This window comes from Chiloscyllium punctatum, chromosome 39 (genome assembly GCF_047496795.1).
Source record: "Chiloscyllium punctatum isolate Juve2018m chromosome 39, sChiPun1.3, whole genome shotgun sequence".
NCBI classification, from domain to species: Eukaryota; Metazoa; Chordata; class Chondrichthyes; order Orectolobiformes; family Hemiscylliidae; genus Chiloscyllium; species Chiloscyllium punctatum.
Genome location: NC_092777.1, coordinates 57,476,571 through 57,496,506, shown reverse-complemented (window position 1 = coordinate 57,496,506; position 19,936 = coordinate 57,476,571). Strand labels below are relative to the sequence as shown.

General features: G+C 49.8%; 2 protein-coding genes across 5 annotated transcripts in view; one reads left to right on the top strand and one right to left on the bottom strand.

The window, feature by feature from the left end:
* slc26a11 (solute carrier family 26 member 11) overlaps positions 1-8,838 on the bottom strand; it is a 28,942-nt gene extending 20,104 nt beyond the window's left edge. Inside the window, exons 1-4 of one of the 4 annotated variants that reach the window (XM_072558797.1) lie at positions 8,787-8,838; positions 6,591-7,094; positions 3,505-3,697; positions 2,417-2,502 (exon numbers count right to left, since the gene is read on the bottom strand). In XM_072558797.1, coding sequence (XP_072414898.1) covers positions 2,417-2,502; positions 3,505-3,697; positions 6,591-6,776 — 465 coding nt within the window. In that variant the 5' untranslated portion in view covers positions 6,777-7,094; positions 8,787-8,838. Of the gene's footprint in view, positions 1-2,416; positions 2,503-3,504; positions 3,698-6,590; positions 7,095-7,202; positions 7,221-8,543; positions 8,707-8,782 lie in introns of those variants that run through there. The other 3 variants (XM_072558796.1, XM_072558798.1, XM_072558800.1) reach the window with 3 other exon arrangements.
* Positions 8,839-8,901: 63 nt separating this feature from the next.
* sgsh (N-sulfoglucosamine sulfohydrolase (sulfamidase)) overlaps positions 8,902-19,936 on the top strand; it is a 23,091-nt gene continuing 12,056 nt past the window's right edge. The window contains exons 1-4 of the mRNA XM_072558791.1: positions 8,902-9,193; positions 11,353-11,513; positions 15,088-15,193; positions 18,599-18,749. Coding sequence (XP_072414892.1) covers positions 9,091-9,193; positions 11,353-11,513; positions 15,088-15,193; positions 18,599-18,749 — 521 coding nt within the window. The 5' untranslated portion in view covers positions 8,902-9,090. The remainder of the gene's footprint in view (positions 9,194-11,352; positions 11,514-15,087; positions 15,194-18,598; positions 18,750-19,936) is intronic.

Here is a 19,936-nt window from a genome sequence, read left to right as displayed (position 1 = left end):
ATCTCCCATCATGATCAGATGGGCCAATAGGCCAAGGAGCGGCAGATGGAGTTTAAGTCAGATAAATGTGAGATGCAGCATTTTGGGAAAGCAAATCTTAGCAGGGCTTATGGTAAGGTCCGAGGGAATGTTGGTGAACAAAGAGACCTTGGAGTGCAGGTTCGTAGCTCCTTGAAAGTGCAGTCACAGGATCGTGAGGAAGGCGTTTGGTATGCTTTCCTTTATTGGTCAGAGTATTGAGTGTAGGGGTTGAGGAGGCATGTTGCGGCTGGACAGGATGCTGGTTAGATCACTTTTGGAAGATTGTGTGCAATTCTGGTCTCCTTCCTATTGGAAGCATGTTGAAAGGGTTCTGAAATGATTTACAAGGATGTTGCCAGAGTTGGTGGGTGTGAGCTACAGGGAAAGGCTGAATAGGCTGGGTCTATTTACCCTGGAGTGTGGGAGGTTGAGGGGTGACCTTACAGAGGTTTGTAAAATTTTGAGGGGCATGGATAGGGTAAAGAGACAAGGTCTTTTCCCTGGGGTGGGGAAGTCCAGAACTAGAGGGCATAGGTTTAGGGTGAGAAGGGAAAGATATAAAAGGGACTTCAGGAGCAACTTCTTTTTTCAACACAGAGGCTATTGCATGTGTGGAATGAGCTGCCAGAGGAGGTGGTGAAGGCTGGTACAATTGCAGCATTTAAAAGGCATCTGGATGGGTATGTGAATGGGAAGGGCTTGGAGGGACATGGGCCAGGTGCTGCTAAATGGAACTAGATTGGGTTGGGATATCTGGTTGGCATGGACGAGTTGGACCAAAGGTTCTGTTTCCATGCTGTACATCTCTATGACTCTAATTACCAGGAATGAAAAAGCGAACTGGATGAGGTGATTCTTTTCCCCGCAACTTTTAACTTTAAGGTCATTACAGGCAGAAAGGATTAGACAGAGTAAACACAGGAAGGATACTCCTGATAATGAGGGAGGTCCAGAACTAGGGTCACAGTCCAAGGATAAGGGGTAGGCTGTTTGGGATAGAGAGACGAGTTTTCACCAACAGACCGATGAGTCTATGGAGCTCCCTGCTCCAGAAAGTGGCAGAGGCCAAAACACTGCACATTTTCAAGAAGTGAATGTAGTTCTTGGGGCTAAAGGGTATGGGGAGAACAGGCGATTGAGTTGGACGAGGTAAAAACAATGACTGCAGATGCTGAAAACCAAATACTGGATTAGTGGTGCTGGAAGAGCACAGCAGTTCAGGCAGCATCCAACGAGCAGCGAAATCGACGTTTCGGGCAAAAGCCCTTCATCAGGAAGCTTTTGCCCGAAACGTCGATTTCGCTGCTCGTTGGATGCTGCCTGAACTGCTGTGCTCTTCCAGCACCACTAATCCAGGATTGAGTTGGACGGTCAGCCATAGTCATAATGAATGGCAGAGCAGGCTTGAAGGGCCGAATGGCCTACTCCTGCTCTCTCAGTTTGTTTCAGCTCTCAGCATTCACGTTAACACCCAATCAGCTTCCTCCAAAAAGGGTCAACACTGAGTAATTTCCCATTGGTCTGACAACAGACTCCTCCCCACCCCCCTCTCCCCCCAAGTCGGATGCTCACTTTGAATGCTTCTCACAGAGACATAAGCAATTATGAGAATCCTTTCCCATCATATACCAGCTGCACATCCTCCCTCCTCCATTACACCCAACAGAAAATGGAGAGATTAATGACCCGTGAGAAAACCCAGTCACTCCGCTAGTGCCTGAGCCTTGCAGGAACTCTTCTCGCGGGGAAGACTTCTAATCCTCTGGAATCTCATCAGCATTTACACCTGAAGAGTTAATTTCCATTTCGGGAACATCAAGTGGCGCTTTTCTATTTTAATCCATTTGTAGCAAGTGGGCCTCTCCGGCTGGGCCCAGCATTTATCGCCCTCGCCCCATTCCCCCTTGAGAAGGTTGGGGGTGAGCTGACTTCTTGAACTGCTGCAGTCCCTTGGGGTGTAGATAGCCCCACAGGCACTGAGCAGTAACCTATTCACAGATCCCCCATCCCCACCCCCAAACAGTTCCCAACATGGAACAATTGGGAAAACCACTGGCTTCTCAAAGGGAAAACAATTAGGATCGGAGGCCCGAAACAGAGCTGATCTTTAAAATGAGATATCCATTCCCCATTGCCGTTTTATTTGGCAAGAGTTCAAGGGAAGCTGCAAGATAATATGGTTAGGTGTAAACGTTCTCAAAATGGTAGACACCCTTTGCTACTCTCAAATCTTCCCAGTCAGACTTCCCCCATCAAGAGATAAGCATCCAGAGCCAGATCCATCAAACACCTCAAAACCAGAGGCTGGTGCTAGTTCGCACTGAATTATTCACCCTACTTTGCACAAGAGACACAAGAGCCAAACAAAGGCCTCTTCATCGATTCTCATCCTCACCTTCACTTGTCCAAAGCCAATGGTCAGAGCAGCAGAGGAGGTGAATCCCTTTATGACCGGATAGGAAATAAAATCAACCAGGAAACCTAGAATCAAACAGGAATGGGATTATTTATTTACCAGACTGGAATCTGCACCAGGATTGGGACAGGGTGTATTAATTCAAGAGTTTAACAACAAGAGTGAGTCGTTAGAAAGTAAAATAAACCGCAATCCCGATAGAGAGGAGGAAGGGGATGCGGTGTCCACATGACAATTGTCCCTCAGACTCACCCGAGTGAAGGCCATGTTCTAGGGTGTTAGTAAAATGACTCCACATTTCTGCCTGGCCCAGAGGAATCAGATTAGCTGTGATCTCACAGAGTAGTGCAGCAGGTTCAAACGTAGCCGCTGTTGCATTTGGGAGATGTGTCAGCTAGTTAGTGCACAGCAAGATCCCAGCAACAGAATTTTTAAAAATTATTTAAGATACTTTGCTAATGAACCTGTTCAGAGATGTTATTACACACCTCTGGAGGAGGTGGGATCTGAAGTCGGCCTCCCTGTTCAGCAATAGGGACACTACCACTGTACCACAAGAGGGCTCTCAAAAAGATGAGTTTTTTTAAGAAAAGGTGTTTTCTGATCATCCCAGACAGAGATGTTATTCTATACTTCATAACGACTTGACAACATATTGTCGTGATGACAGGTGAGGGATGACAACTGGAAACCAGAAAGAGTTTTTCTTTGGAACAGTGCGAGGAGCCGCTCTCACGTCCACCCGAGGCGGCAGATGGTGCCATAAATTATCGTATCCTTCCACAGTGCAGTATTGCATAGACACTTGCTGATACAGAGCTCACGTTTCTGGTGGGGGTTGGGGGAAATAGATGGTTATTGGCTGGGGCCAGGGAGGATGCACAGCTTTGACAGATTTGCCATTGTTAACACCAGGGTTCACCTGCAAATTACAACAATACCACAGGCTGTGCTCTATCAGACACTACATCCCACTCCAAAGGAGAGCGGGGGTGGCGAGTAGGAGGGGGTGATGAAGGAGCGGACTGTGTTTAATCGAGTCTGTGTGCTTCAAGAGAGTGCCTCACCGAGTTGCAGGATGCCCATAGCGAGTTGAATGCAGCCACAAAGGAATGCCAGCAACACCGCGTAAACTGGATCATGGTTGGCGTATGAAGCAACCAGGAGGGACATGATCGCAGTCGGACCCAGTGTGATATCCTTCGAGGTACCCAGGAGGCAGTAGACAAAGCAGCCCATAAACGATGAATAGAGCCCATACTAAGATAGAGAGAGAGAGAGAGAGAGAGAGAGAGAGAGAGACATCAAGCCAATCAACATTTCTACAACACTTTTGGCTGGCTGAAAGAAGAGGGAGCAAAAAAGGCCATTCAGCCCCTTGACTCTGCTATATCATTGAAGGAGATCATTGCCTGTTCTGTCGCTTCACCCCATGGTTTCCCTGACAACAATCTATTAGTAGATTTTGAACAGGTAAAGGAGGTGGCCTGAACTTTAAAAACGGTGTTACAAAGTTATGTTTTCTCTCCTTCCCCTCCACCTCATGCCAACTAAACCAACACCTGCACGAATGAATATTCAAGCCAGGCCCAAGGAGTGACCCCAAAACACAAAAATAATCAGAGTAATACATCATGGAAACAGGCCCTTCAGCCCAAACTGCTCCATGCTGACCATGGTACCCACTCAGCTCGTTCCAATTGCCCACATTTGCTCCATATCCCTCTCAACCCTTGCCATCCATGTATCTATCCAAATGTTTTTTAAAATGTTGCTATTGTACCAGCCTCAACCACTTTCTCTGGCAGCCCATTCCATACACGCACCACTCTCTGTGTGAAGATGAGGCCCTTCTTAAATCTTTCCCCTCTCACCTTAAACCCATGCCCTCTAGTTTTCAATTCCCCATCTTTGGGAAAAAGACGATATACATTCATCCTATCTATGCTCAGGATTTTATACACCTCATAAGGTCACCCCTCACTCTCCTATGTTCCAAAGAACAAAGTCCACTGGTTGAATTAGAGTTAGTTAGTCTAAGGGGTGTGACGGTCTCCTGAAACACAGCGTCCAGGTGACTCTTCCCTCCCTGACATGTTGCAATGTTTAAAGCTCAGACTTCCTGAGTCTGAGGCACAGTGGCTCAATGGTTAGCACCCCTGCCTCACAGCGCCAGGGACCTGGGCTCGATTCCAGCCTTGGTAGACTTTCTCCCTATGTCTGTGTGGGTTTCCTCTGGGTGCTCCAGTTTCCTCCGACAATCCAAAGATGTGCAGGTCAGGTGAATTATCGAAGTGTATAGTGCTGGAAAAGCACAGCTGGTCAGGCAGCAGAATTGACATTTCAGGCATAAGCCCTTTGTCAGAAGGGCTTATGCCTGAAATGTCGATTCTCCTGCTCCTTGGATGCTGCTGACCAGATATGCTTTTCCAGCACCACACCTTCCGACTCTAATCTCCAACAGACTATCTGCAATCCTCACTTTCTCCAGGTCAGGTGAATTGGCCATGCTAAATTGTCCATGGTGTTCAGGGATGCGTAGGTTAGGTGCATTAGTTAGGGGTAAATGTAGAGTAATGGGGAATGGGTTTGGATGGGATACTCTTTAGAGGGTCAGTATGGTCATGTCAGGCTGAAGGGCCTACTTCCACACTGTAGGTATTCTATTTTTAAAAAAGTGTCCTATTCTGGCCAACCTCTCCCTTCCATTCTATCAGATACAGCGAGACTAGTGAAAAATGGCTGGTTTTGTTTGTGGGCTCTGTTCTTGCACTCAGCGTGGCTCTCAAGGAATCTCAGACAGAGAGAAAAAAAAAATCCTGCCTCTCAGACTCCTGCTCGAGAAGTGGGGGATGGTCAATACCGTGGTATATATTCATGTCAACATCAGCCTCATCATTTTTACTACAAAAGGGTAATATTTTACATTCCTCACATAAACACCATCCTGTAATACTCAAGGATTAAAGCCCCAGAGTCTAAGGTTTTATCTTGGAAATGTCAAATGATTTGATTTTGTAGCAAAATATACAAATGGCAAATTTACTGGTTAGTAAATGAATAAGTGGTCAACAATGAATTAATTCTGAGTGTTTATGGTTTTTATTTTATTTCACTGTGATGGTCTTTCTTTGGAGTCGACAAAATAACCACACACCATCCCGAAAGTATTGACCGTGTGAAAGGTGATACTATAACCTTTAACCTCCACAAGTATGTATGTTATTTGTGAAACAGAGGAGTGGTTGTATATTTTAGTCTCCAGGAGAGTGATCAGTTTTCTTTAAAAAAAATTGTTATACATCGGTAATAACGTGAAGAATCAGTTGGGTAATTTGAAGTCATTGTCTTTCCATTAAAGGCTGAATAGTTACAGCTCACAAGGAGGCCATTCAGCCCATAGTGTCAGCATTGATGCTAACAAAAAGGAACAATTCAACCAAAGCCATTTTCCACACCCCATGGCCCTGCACATTCTTCTGTTTCAGATAACAATCCAATTCCCTCCTGAATGCCTTCCTCCAACACACGCTGAGGGAGTGTATTCCAGACCTTCAGCATTGGATATGGGAAGCAAATTAGGCCATTCGGCCCATCAAGTCTGCTCCGCCACTCAATTATGGCTGACATTTTTCTCAATCTTATTCTCCTGCCTCCTCCCTGTATCCTTTGAACCCCTCACTAATCAAGAACCTGTCTAGATCCACACAGAAATTGCTGGAAAAGCTCAGCATCAGTGGAGAGAAATCAGAGTTAACGTTTCGAGTTGTGACCCTTCCTCAGAACCTGCTGAACTTTTCCAGCAATTCCTGTTTTGTTTCTGATTTACAGCATCTACAGTTCTTTTTGGTTTTTATTTACCTGTCTAGACCTGTTGTTGTACACGTTTTACCTCATATCGCCCAAATGTCCTTTACCGATTACCTTAAATCTGTGCTCTCAGATTCCCAACGCCTTCAGCGATGGGAACAGTTTCTCCCTATCTACACTGTCCAGACCCCTCATGGTTTTGAGCACCTTCATCAAAACCCTGCCTTCTCCTCTCCAATCAATGGACGAGAAATTCCTCATGGCAGGAGCGAGAGCGGTTGAACTGATTTCCCTCCCACACAGCCAAGGTTGGATGCTCCACCCCCAGAGGACTGCTGCTTACCTGAACAGGGAGGCCAGCGATCTCAGCATAGGCCAAGCCCTGAGGCACCACAGTCAGGCCCACGGTCAGCCCTGCCAGTAAATCCATCCGCAGCCACTGAAGGCTATACTGGGGCAGCCAACGCAGGATGGGGAGCCTCTTCTTCAGAGTGTGATAGGAGCAGAATTTCCTAACTACAGAGCTCATGGCTGGTGTTCCAGTCACCTCGGGGTGATCAGGGCACTTTATTGGCACCGCCTGGAGTCTTGGTTTCCACCTATTCTTCCTGATGGGATTTTCCCACTGGCACGGACTGTGTCCAAATCCCTAGGGTAACTTAGTCACCTCCGCGGCTAGGAGAGAGTGAAGGTTGCAGATGCTGGAGATCAGGAGTCTAGGCGTGTGGTGCTGGAAAAGCACAGCCAGTCAGGCAGCATCCGAGGAGCAGGAGAATCGGCGTTTCAGGCAAGAGCTGTCCACGGCTGTCCAGTTTGGTCCCCATCTCCTCCAGGCATCCAAAGACACCTGAAAAATGATCAAATTAAACATTTTTTGTTTTTTATTAAAAAAATCACTCAATAAAAACACAGCACACAGGAAACTCTCTGACAAAAGAAGTTTAAATACCCTGACCTTGCCAAGTAAAAACCAACAGAATTGCAGATGCTGAGAATCAGACCAAAACAGAAATTGCTGGAAAAGCTCAGCAGGTCTGGCAGCATCTGTGAAGAGAAATCGGAGTTAACGTTTCAGGTCCAATAGTCCCAGAAGAGGGGAAACACTTGAGAACTGTGTCAACTTCATCGAATGAAGGAGCAGTGCTGTGAAAGCTTGTGATTTCAAATAAATCTATCCGACTGTAACCTGGTGTCATGTGACTTCTGACTGAGTTCACTCAAAGAATACAGAATCTTCCTGAACACAGATCTCAGATCAGGAATTACCCCAACACTGAAACAGGACAGTCAAGTCAGGAGGAACTGAAATGTCCCACCACACTCCCCAATTACGGCAGCGCGATGGCTTAGTGGTTAGCACTGCTGCCTCTCAGCGCCAGGGACCCAGGTTCGATTCCAGCCTCGGGTGACTGTCCGTGTGGAGTTTGTACATTCTCCTCGTGTCTGCACGGGTTTCCTCTGGGTGCTCTGGTTTCCTCCCACAACCCAAAGATGTGCAATAAACCAATCTGGTTCATTAATGCCATTTGGAGAAGGAAACTGCCATCCTTACCTGGTCTGGCCTACATGTGACTCCAGACCCAAGCAATGTGGCTCTTAACTGCCCTCTGGGCAATTAGGGCTGGACAATAAACGCTGACCCAGCCAGCACTGCCCACATCCCCTGAATGAATATTTAAAAAAAGGTGAGGGGAATTGACCATGCTAAATTGCCCACAGTAAATTAAATGAATGAGTCAGGGAGGAGTAAGTAAGGACTGCAGATGCTGGAGGTCAGAGTGGAGGGTGTAATGCTGGCAAAGCACAGCAGGCCAGAGAGCATCCCAGGACCAGGAGAGTCAACGTTTCAGGCATAAGCCCTTTATCCTGCAGCTCGGATGCTGCCTGACCTGCTGTGCTTTTCCAGCACCTCGACTGCATTAAAGTCAGGGGTAATGTAGAGCAATAGGGTAAGGGAATGGGTGGGATGCTGTTCGGAAGGTCGGTGTGGACTAGTTTCCACACAACAGAGATTCTATGAATTCTTCAATTAATTCTATGAAATAAAAAGAGATGCAGTGGAGCCGATAGGCCTTCTTTAAGGGGGACGGGGGTGGGATAACAGAAGATGATCAAGACACTATCCTCCAGGCAGGATGTAGACTCAATCGTGCAGCACTGTTACAAGGAAGATTGCAACAATCCGAGGTTACAGTATAGATCCGACAAGTGACCACAAATTCACCGATAGGACTCGAGAAGGGAAGTGATAAAGAAACAGAATATCATCGGACTGATTTTTAAAATAAATACTCACATTGTCACCATGTTCACATCAACAAAAGTTACATCGTAAAGCCAAAATTAATAAGATACACACACATCTTTAACAAGAAAACAAAACAGATTTAATCTTTTAAAGTATCGATTAAAACTCCCGGAACGCTGAGGTGGTCTTAAAAAGAGTTAAAACCAAACAACTTCTTTGTGAAGTTTCCAAACTTGGACAGGAGGCAGAGAATCAGTCAGAACCCCCCCTTTCATATTCCTACTCACTCACATCCTGGAGCCAGGCTGAGATCTTCCAGTGTCTGGATTATTTTGGGGATCTGGGTCACATGACCGCCTCTCATGTGATCAGCAACAAATGTATCTTTCACTTCCGGGAAATTGGCCATTCCTGAGGGAGAGAGGGGATCGCTGGCTCGGTTTAATGACATTGATTCGATTTAGTTTTATTGAGTTAGCGCTTCAGTCGCGGTTTGCTGTCAGTGAATAATCGGGGAATTGTCCCGGGGCTGCATGGCCAGCCAAGTTTGTCACTTGGTGTTTGAAGTTTCTGGGTGTTGGAGGGGAAGGGAAGCATGTTCTCAGCTGTTTCAGGGGTCCCTGTCTGGGGCTTGCTGCTTTTAGGAATCGGTCATTCCTGGGCTCAGGAGAAACACAGGAATGTGCTTCTTATCATCGGTGAGCAGCCAAGATTAACATTCTCCTTCAATCACCTCCCTGCCTTTCCCTCAACTTGCCAGCATAGGGACAGGCCGTTCGGCCCCACTGCGTCTACACTCCTATCTCTAACCCTGGCACCTTCTGCGTTCATGTGGCGCCCCCTTTGCCTACCTCTTGGATCCCAAGGACTCCTCCCCTTCAGGGCTGGAGTGCAAAGATCAGGGCAGACACCTTGCTGCTGTACTGAGGGAGTGCAGCACTGTTGGGAGTCATCTGGTTATTTTCTCCGCCAGGCATGAAGCTGAGATCTGGCCTGACCTTTTGGGGAGGCGGATGGATGTACAAGATCTATCAGCCTCTGACAAAAAAGTCAGGTGTTATCCCCAGGGTTGGTCTCAGTATCTATTCCTCAATTAAGATCACAAGAACAGGGTTTGCACGGTGATGTGTAATGGTCATATTGGTTCTATTCCTTCACGACTGCAATCCGAGATGGAGGACGGGGAAAATATTGTGGCTGTAACAGGCTGCTCCTTTTTTTTTTGAGGAGCTGGAGGTGATTTCCTCGAATTCCAGGAGCAGCAATTCCTGTTTTCTATGCTGTTGCATTGTTTTGGAACTTTGGAGGCAAAAAAAGTCAAACCAACAGCACTTTTAAAAGGGAGAGGAACCAACAAAGGTTCCTCTCATGGTGAGGTCAGTGCAGGAGAGAGAGAGAGAGAGAGAGAGAGAAAGAAACCCACACTGCTAACTGACACAGATATGAATAGGAAGGGTTTAGTGCTGGCAAATGGGACTAGATTTGGTTAGGTTAACAGGTCGGCATGGACGAGTTGGACCGAAGGGTCTGTTTCCGTGCTGTCCATCCCTATGACCATTGTGGTAGTATACTACCTTTGAGACAGGAGGCCTGCTGCTAAGATGTGTAAAAACATCTGAACAGAGTAATTAGAAAATTGTCACCAATGTTCTATTTAGATCCAAGTCTATATTTCTTTCAATCAATGTCTCTTATATCACCTTGTACCCACTCCGTTTTCTGCTGAATTTTGGGTTAAATGTATTATTGACTGTCGAAGCTAATATTGCTGGCCCCTGTGTTCTGGCCTTGTCTATGACTGGAATCATCTTCTCTGTGCCTACTTTAATGTAAGCACAGGTCCACAGTGTCTTTTACAATTCCCAGCCTCAAACCTTAACTGTCATTCTAGACAGGGAATAGAGTCATCGAGATATACAGCACGGAAACAGACCTTTCTGTCCAACCCGTCCATGCCGACCAGATATCCCAACCCAATCTAGTCCCACCTGCCAGCACCCAGCCCATATCCTTCCAAACCCTTCCTATTCATACAGTACAGAAATAGGCCCTTCAGCCCAAATTGTTCATGCTGACCTAGCCCAATCCCTGTAAGCCTTTCCTCTTCCTGTAGCTGTCCAAATGTCTTTGAAGTGTTGTAACTGTCCATTACTCCACCATCTGCAAACTTACTAATCATGCCTCTTATATTCTCATCTGAGTTGTTTTATATAAATGATAAACAACAGTGTTTGGTGAGTGCTCAGTACACCATTGCTAATGGCGTAGAATCACAGAATTGTTACACTACAGAAGGAAGCCACTCGGCCCATCATGTTGTCACCGGCTCTCTGAGCATCATAACTAACTGCACATTGTTTCTGTTTAAATGACAATTCAGTGCCTCTTAAGTACCTGAACTGAAACTTCCTTCTCCACCATACTGCCAGGCAGTGCGTTCCAGACTGACAACTCTTTCAGCCAACAATCCGTTCCCCACCTCACACTTGCTTCTTCTGCAAAACACTTGAGAGCTGTACCGTCGGGTTCTCGATCTGTTCACGGACAGTAACAGTTTCTCCCTTTTCACTCTGCCCACACCACCTGTGATTTTAAAAACCTCTATCAAATTTGCTCTTAGCCTTTTCCTTTCCAGTTCCAACATCTCCGATTATCCTCAAAACTGAAGTCCCTCATTCCTGGAATTGTTTTTGTGAGCTTCTCCTGAATGCTCTCCCACTGCCTCCGAGAGTGTGGCACCCAGAGCTGTACGTAAAGTTGTTGTCAATGTGTGATTGGCGCTTGGGTAGTCAGTTGTGGTAGTCTTCGACCACGAGCGGGTTTTGATGTAACCTCTCTTCCCTGTTTGCTCTGACAGCGGATGATGCCGGCTTCGAGACTGAGGTGTATAACAATACAGCGATCCGGACCCCACACCTCAACGAGCTCTCCAAACGCAGCGTCATCTTCCGAAACGCCTTCTCATCCGTCAGCAGCTGCTCCCCCAGCCGCTCTGCTATCTTAACCGGGTTGCCACAGGTACTTTTACCACATGTTTAGATTAGATTAGATTACTTACAGTGCGGAAACAGGCCCTTCGGCCCAACAAGTCCACACCGCCCCGCCGAAGTGTAACCCACCCATACCCCTACATCTACCCCTTACCTAACACTACGGGCAATTTAGCATGGCCAATCCACCTGACCTGCACATCTTTGGACTGTGGGAGGAAACCGGAGCACCCGGAGGAAACCCACGCAGACACGGGGAGAACGTGCAAACTCCACACAGTCAGTCGCCTGAGGTGGGAATTGAATCCAGGTCTCCAGCGCTGTGAGGCAGCAGTGCTAACCACTGTGCCACCGTGCCGCCCACGGTGTTTAAAAACAATTCCCAGTGCTCTCTGTTTCTCATGGTCTTTACCAGATCCTGTAAAAGTGCAGGTCGTTCTGCTATAATACATATTTCGTCAGCGTGAATTGGCTATAACATGATTGGGGGATTGTGGACGCTGTTTTGATAACCCAAGCTTTCTGTTGTACAGTGTAGCGATTGTCTGTTGGAGATTTTACAGCACAGAGTTGACAAGGAAAGTAACTGTGGTGTTACAGCAGAACAACTCATAGCTGAAAACTTTAGCACACTGCCCAAGAGATCCTCATGCCACACAGAAACAGACAAAATAGGAGCCGGAACCATTCGGCCCCTCCAACCTCCTGTCCCCATTCATGTCATTGTCGCTGATCATCTGACTCAGTCACCTCTTCCAAATTCTCCCCCATATCCTTTGATCCCTTTAGCCTCAAGTGCTGTATCTGACTCCTTCTCAAAAACATACCATGTTTTAAACTCAGTGAGCATTGTCAGAAGGCCACGCGAAGCCAGGTTATAGTCTGACAGGTTTATTTGAAACATTTGGAGTGCTGCCCCTTGGTCAGGTGAAGTAGCTGATGACTGAGCAGTGTTCCGAAAGCTTGTGATTTCAAATAAGCCCATTGGACTGTAACCTGGTGTCATGTGACTTTTGACTTTGCCCGTCCCAGTCCCAACACTGGCACCTCCACATCATCAGTAAGTGTTGAGCTGTTCCCAATAATATAGGAACAGGAATAGGCCAATCAGCCCCTCAAGCCTGTTCCGTTGTTCAATGAGATCACGGCTGATCTGTGGCCTCACTCTATATACCTGCCTTCAGCCCATATCTCTCAATACTTTCTGCTTAACAAACATTTACCTGTCTCCAGTTGAAAATGAAGAATTGATCCTGTATCCTCTGCCATTTCTGGATGAAGTTAAAAATCACAACACCAGCTTCTAGTCCAACAGGTTTATTTGGAATCATAGAATCCCTACCATGTGGAAACAGGCCCTTCGGCCCAACAAGTCCACACCGACCCTCTGAAGAGTAACCCGTCCAGATCAATTCCCCTACCCCTGACTTAATGCACCTAGCCTACACATCCCTGAACGCTACGGGCAATTTAACACGGCCAATCCACCTAACCTGCACATCTTTGGACTATGGGAGGAAACTAGAGCACCCAGGGGAAACCCACGCAGACACAGGGAGAATGTGCAAACTCCACACAGACAGTCGCCTGAGGCTGGAATCAAACCCGGGACCCTGGTGCTGTGAGATAACAGTGCTAATCACTGAGCCACTGTCTCTTTCCATGCTGTAAAACTCTGACGCTATGATTAGATCTGTAGTTTGACCAATTTGAGGCAATTTAGGGATTAAGAGTATTAGCTTTCAGCACATTGCTTTTAGTTTTATTTATGTTTTGTTCAATGTATCATTTTAATTGTGTGATACTGTGATCTTTTGCTATAAATTCTGTGTCTTATGATCCTGTCCCACTAATTACCTGATAAAGGAGCAGTCTTCTGAAAGCCAGTGCTTCCAAATAAACCTGTTGGGACTATAAGCTAACGTTGTGTGATTTTTAACTTTGCCAACACTGGCACCTCCATATCATTTCTGGATGAGAATTCCAAACATCTTCTACCCATTCTGCGTAGAGTTGCTTCCTAAAATCTCACCTGAATAGTCTGACCCTAATTCGCAGACTCTGCTCTCTAATTCCAGAATCTCCAACCAGTGGAAATAGTTTACGTTCATCTGCCCTGTCTTTTCCTATGAATATTTTGAGGACTTCAATCAGATCACCCCTTAGATTTCCAAATTCTAGAGGAAAAAAAACCTAATCTCTTCTCATAACTTAGCCCCTAAAGCCCAAGAACCATTCTTGAAAACCTACATTATATACAGTCCAAGGCCAATAAATCTTTCTGAAGGTGTGTTGACAGATCCACTAACTATACTCCAAGCGGGGTCTAACTAGAGTTTGTATAACTCTACTATCCTTGTACTCTAATCCTTTGGATTATAAAAGCCAGCAGTTCATGAGCTTTCTTGATTGGTTTCTGCACCTGTTTGTGGCATTTTAAAAATCTTTGCATCTGAACATCACCACCGCACCCCCCCAAGTCTATTTGGACACCTATCGAACACGGGAAGTGCTGGGAGAGACTTGGAGCTCTGTTTGTCAGAGGCATGGGGTCACTTGGAGTTTTCAAGGGTTGGAATGACAGCAGGCAAATGGAATTGAGGCACAGACCAGCCACGATCCTGGGAAAGGGCCAGCAGATCTGAAAGGCAGAGCGACTTCCTTCCTGTTTTGTTTAATCACAGACTTGGGATCAGCAAGAAGCCGGGATAGTTGCTCGAACCCCAGCGTGGGGGAGGTGTTGGCAATAATCAGCTCCTTCCACCCTCCCTTGAGCCAATCATTCAAGGGCACTGTCTCAGTTCCCACACTCTAAGACATTCCCAAAGGGATGGGTGTGGTGCCGAGTTTCTCCCTTGGGAGCCGGTCTCCCTGCACCTACTTTGACCGAGGTATCATTTTCCGGGCAGTGGGAGAGTTTGTCTGGAGCTGGTAGTGAGCTGAGTTTTCCTGCTGAGTGAATAGAGACGAGGCAGATAACCGTGTAGAGGGTGAGTGGACAAGCTTTCACTACCACCCCCGACCACCAGCCCTGCTCGAAGATTATGTAGGACGATACTGCATATATGTTACATATAGATGTATATGGTACAGATATACAATGTAGAAACAGACCATTCAGCCCAACTATCCATGCCCATGTTTATGCCTCTGATCAAATCTTTCTCAAATCTACCATCAAGATCCTCCATTCCCTTCTCCCTTAGCTCCTTGTCTGGCTTCCCTTTGACTGCATCTGTATTATTCACTTTGACTGTGCAGGTACCACTTCTACAGTCCAACTGTATGGCCAGCTCAAAACACACACACGCACATACATACATTCATTTACATATGTACAAATATGCACATGTAGACATAAACACGCACACGTAGTTACGAACATATGAACACGCAGACATACCTGTGCATGCACACAGACATGTACATGTGGACATTCACATCTGGAACTGGGGATCTGAGACAAGTCCTGGGTCCTGGGTTCTTAGTGAGTGTCAGTATCACACAGATGCATCGTGCAGACCGGGTGCTGCTGTGAGTGGACTTGAGAAAGGCTGAGAGATTTCCGCTAGTAGTTTGACCGGCGTTTCTGTGTTTTTCAGCATCAGAATGGGATGTATGGACTGCACCAGTCCGTTCACCACTTCAACTCCTTCGACTCCGTCAGAAGTTTACCGTTACTGCTCCGTCAGTCTCACATCAAGACAGGTGAGGGTTTCAACACAGATGGAGCCCGAATTCTAAACTGATTTCACTCTGTTCGCACTGTCACTGTCATTCCTGATGCCTCAGAACCCATAACACACTCCATCCCTGTGCACTATCCTGTGGCTAACATGCTCCTGTCCTGTGCACTATCCTGTGTGTAACACGCTCCTGCCCTGTGCACTATCCTGTGTGTAACACGCTCCTGCCCCGTACACTGTCCTGCGTGTAACCCGCTCCTGCCCCGTGCACTGTCCTGCGTGTAACCCGCTCCTGCCCCGTGCACTGTCCTGCGTGTAACCCGCTCCTGCCCCGGGCACTGTCCTGCGTGTAACCCACTCCTACCTCATGCACTATTCTGCGTGTAACACGCTCCAGCCCCGTGCACTATCTGTGTAATCCGCTCCTGCCCCGTTCACTGTCCTGCGCGTAACCCGCTCCTGCCTCATGCACTGTTCTGCATGTAACACGCACCTGCCCCGGGCACTGTCCTGCATGTAACCCGCTCCTGCCCCGTGCACTGTCCTGCGTGTAACCCGCTCCTGCCTCATGCACTGTTCTGCACGTAACACGCTCCTGCCCCGGCCACTGTCCTGCGTGTAACCCGCTCCTGCCCTGTGCACTATCCTGCGTGTAACCCACACCTGCCCTGTGCACTGTCCTGCGTGTAACCCGCTCCTGCCCCGTGCACTGTCCTGCGTGTAACCCGCTCCTGCCCCGTGCACTATCCTGCGTGTAACCCACACCTGCCCTGTGCACTGTCCTGCATGTAACCCGCTCCTGCCCCGTGCACTGTCCTGTGTGTAACACGCTCCTGCCCCATGCACTGTCTTGTGTGTAACCCGCTCCTGCCCCATGCACTGTCCTGTGTGTAACCCGCTCCTGCCCCATGCACTGTCCTGTGTGTAACCCGCTCCTGCCCCGTGCACTGTCCTGCGTGTATCCCGCTCCTGCCCCGTGCACTGTCCTGCGTGTATCCCGCTCCTGCCCCGTGCACTGTCCTGCGTGTATCCCGCTCCTGCCCCGTGCACTGTCCTGCATGTAACCCGCTCCTGCCCCGTGCACTATCTGTGTAACCCGCTCCTGCCCCGGGCACTATCCTGCGTGTAACACACTCCAGCCCTGTGCACTATCCTGCGTGTAACACACTCCAGCCCTGTGCACTATCCTGCGTGTAACACACTCCAGCCCTGTGCACTATCTGTGTAACCCGCTCCTGCCCCGTTCACTATCCTGCGTGTAACCCGCTCCTGCCCCGTGCACTATCCTGCGTGTAACCTGCTCCTGCCCCGTGCACTGTCCTGCGTGTAACCCGCTCCTGCCCCGTGCACTGTTCTGCGTGTAACCTGCTCCTGCCCTGTGCACTGTCCTGCGTGTAACCCGCTCCTGCCCCGTGCACTGTCCTGCGTGTAACCCGCTCCTGCCCCGTGCACTGTCCTGCGTGTAACACATTCCTGCCCCGTGCACTATCCTGCATGTAACCCGCTCCTGCCCCGTGCACTGTCCTGCGTGTAACCCGCTCCTGCCCCGTGCACTGTCCTGCGTGTAACACATTCCTGCCCCGTGCACTATCCTGCGTGTAACCCGCTCCTGCCCCGTGCACTGTCCTGCGTGTAACACATTCCTGCCCCGTGCACTATCCTGCGTGTAACCCGCTCCTGCCCCGTGCACTGTCCTGCGTGTAACCCGCTCCTGCCCCGTGCACTGTCCTGCGTGTAACCCGCTCCTGCCCCGTGCACTGTCCTGCGTGTAACCCGCTCCTGCCCCGTGCACTGTCCTGCGTGTAACCCGCTCCTGCCCCGTGCACTGTCCTGCGTGTAACCCGCTCCTGCCCCGTGCACTGTCCTGCGTGTAACCCGCTCCTGCCCCGTGCACTGTCCTGCGTGTAACCCGCTCCTGCCCCGTGCACTGTCCTGCGTGTAACCCGCTCCTGCCCCGTGCACTGTCCTGCGTGTAACCCGCTCCTGCCCCGTGCACTGTCCTGCGTGTAACCCGCTCCTGCCCCGTGCACTGTCCTGCGTGTAACCCGCTCCTGCCCCGTGCACTGTCCTGCGTGTAACCCGCTCCTGCCCCGTGCACTGTCCTGCGTGTAACCCGCTCCTGCTTTTGGAATAAAACTAGGATGAAGGATTAACTGTGAGGTGCGCAGCGTCGAACCCCCAAAAAGGGATAAACAAGTTGGTGGAGTGAGTGGATTATCATTGGGTAATAAAAGGTAAAGCCATCCCAGTCCTTCTGGACCATAGGGCTGCTCTCCTGTTACCGAGAGACAACTGGTGAAGGTTTCACCTGAGGGTGACCGCACCTCGGGCGAGGGGAGAGGTTGAGGAGGAGAGTCCTTCGTCCTAACCTCAGCCGGTGCGGAATTTATTCCTTTTTAGGTATAGTTAAAAGCATTAATGAAAGCAATGAAAAGAAAAATAATGTTTATCCTGCTTAGTAAAAATGTTAAAAAGAAAATAAAAATAATAAAACTGCCCTCTGCAGTTTCAGCAGCTCGTACGTTTACCTTTGAAATGAGGGTATCTCTGTCCACCTTAGATACCGAAGCGATGTGCGAATGATCATTAATTTGTTTCACTCGGTCACCATTTATAACGTGAATTCGAGCTTTGCAAATGTCCTTCCTCTCACATCTCCAAAACTTTGTTCCCTTATCAGCAGCATATCTATCAAATACGGACATATAACCATCATATGAGCACTTTTCCTTCCCATGTTTTGACAACAAAATTGTTGATGGCGTTTTAATGGGTTATATTTTATTTTAATAATAACTACAAAACAGTTCTGCACCAAAATGGGTCTGCGCCGTGCCGAATCGCTCGCGCCAAAATGGCTACGCCGAATGGTCCCACTCTGAACCCACACTGTTGGTGCCACTCTGCATTATGAAGGAGCCGTCCAACCAGCTGAGCTAACTGACTCCTACTCATTCGATAACCATACTCATTAAGAGCTGGGTCAGGCACAGTGGGCCGAATAGCCTCCTCCTTTGCTGTAACAACGCTGGGATTTTGACCATAATTCTCAGTTTACACCCCCCTCCCCCCCCCCCACCTCGTCCGTGCATCTCACTGAGCGTAAACCCTCCTCTCCCTCATCTCATTTGACTTTGCCCTGTGTTAACGTGAACTGTTTCCTTCCCAATCTCATGGAGGTCATTATTTTTTTTAAGTAATGTGATCCCATTGTTAACAAACTGCTCTGTCTCTTCTGTCCTTGCTGATAATTGTAGTTTGCCTTCTCTGACTGGTTCCAGACTTGCGGTCCTCAGTACAACTTCCTCACATTTGAAGTTTGGTCTTTTCTGGCTGTATTTATAGACAGTAGCCCACAGTGACGCTCATTAGCTGGCTATTTCTCCCGGTGTATTTTTGATTGTTCCGGCGTGTTTTACTTTTCCAGGAATAATCGGGAAGAAGCACGTTGGTCCGGATTCAGTCTATCCCTTTGATTACTCGGAGACTGAGGAGAACCACTCGATCCTGCAGGTCGGGAGGAACATCACCAAAATCAAACTGCTGGTGCGGCAATTCCTGCAGACCACGGCCGACAGGTAGGGCGTGGGGCAACTCGAAACTGCTCGGGCTATCCCCCAGCCCCAGCCCTACCAGCCCAGGTCACAGCCAGAGGTGGGGGAGTGGGGTGGGGGGGGGATCAGTGTCAGTGAAACTCATGCCTGGGCAGAGGTCACTGCCTGAGTGACCAGGTGACTGGCTCCACACACCCCCTCCCCCCACCCCCCGGGGTGAGCAGCCCCTCACACCCCCTCCCCCCGCCCCCCAGGGTGAGCAGCCCCTCACACCCCCCGCCCCCCCAGGGTGAGCAGCCCCTCACACCCCCTCCCCCCGCCCCCCAGGGTGAGCAGCCCCTCACACCCCCTCCCCCCGCCCCCCAGGGTGAGCAGCCCCTCACACCCCCTCCCCCCGCCCCCCAGGGTGAGCAGCCCCCTCACACCCCCTCCCCCCCGCCCCCCAGGGTGAGCAGCCCCTCACACCCCCGCCCCCCCAGGGGTGAGCAGCCCCTCACACCCCCGCCCCCCAGGGTGAGCAGCCCCTCACACCCCCTCCCCCCGCCCCCCAGGGTGAGCAGCCCCTCACACACCCCTCCCCCCACCCCCCAGGGTGAGCAGCCCCTCACACCCCCCTCCCCCCGCCCCCCAGGGTGAGCAGTCCCTCACACACCCCTCCCCCCCACCCCCAGGGTGAGCAGCCCCTCACACACCCCTCCCCCCACCCCCCAGGGTGGAGCAGCCCCTCACACCCCCTCCCCCGCCCCCCAGGGTGAGCAGCCCCTCACACACCCCTCCCCCCCACCCCCCAGGGTGAGCAGCCCCTCACACACCCCTCCCCGCCACCCCCAGGGTGAGCAGCCCCTCACACCCCCTCCCCCCACCCCCCAGGGTGAGCAGCCCCTCACACCCCTCCCCCCCCACCCCCCAGGGTGAGCAGCCCCTCACACACCCCCTCCCCCCACCCCCAGGGTGAGCAGCCCCTCACACACCCCTCCCCCTGCCCCCAGGGTGAGCAGCCCCCTCACACACCCCTCCCCCCGCCCCCCAGGGTGAGCAGCCCCTCACAACCTCTCCCCCTGCCCCCAGGGTGAGCAGCCCCTCACACACCCCTCCCCCCACCCCCAGGGTGAGCAGCCCCTCACACAACCCCCTCCCCCCCACCCCCCAGGGTGAGCAGCCCCTCACACCCCCTCCCCCCGCCCCCAGGGTGAGCAGCCCCTCACACACCC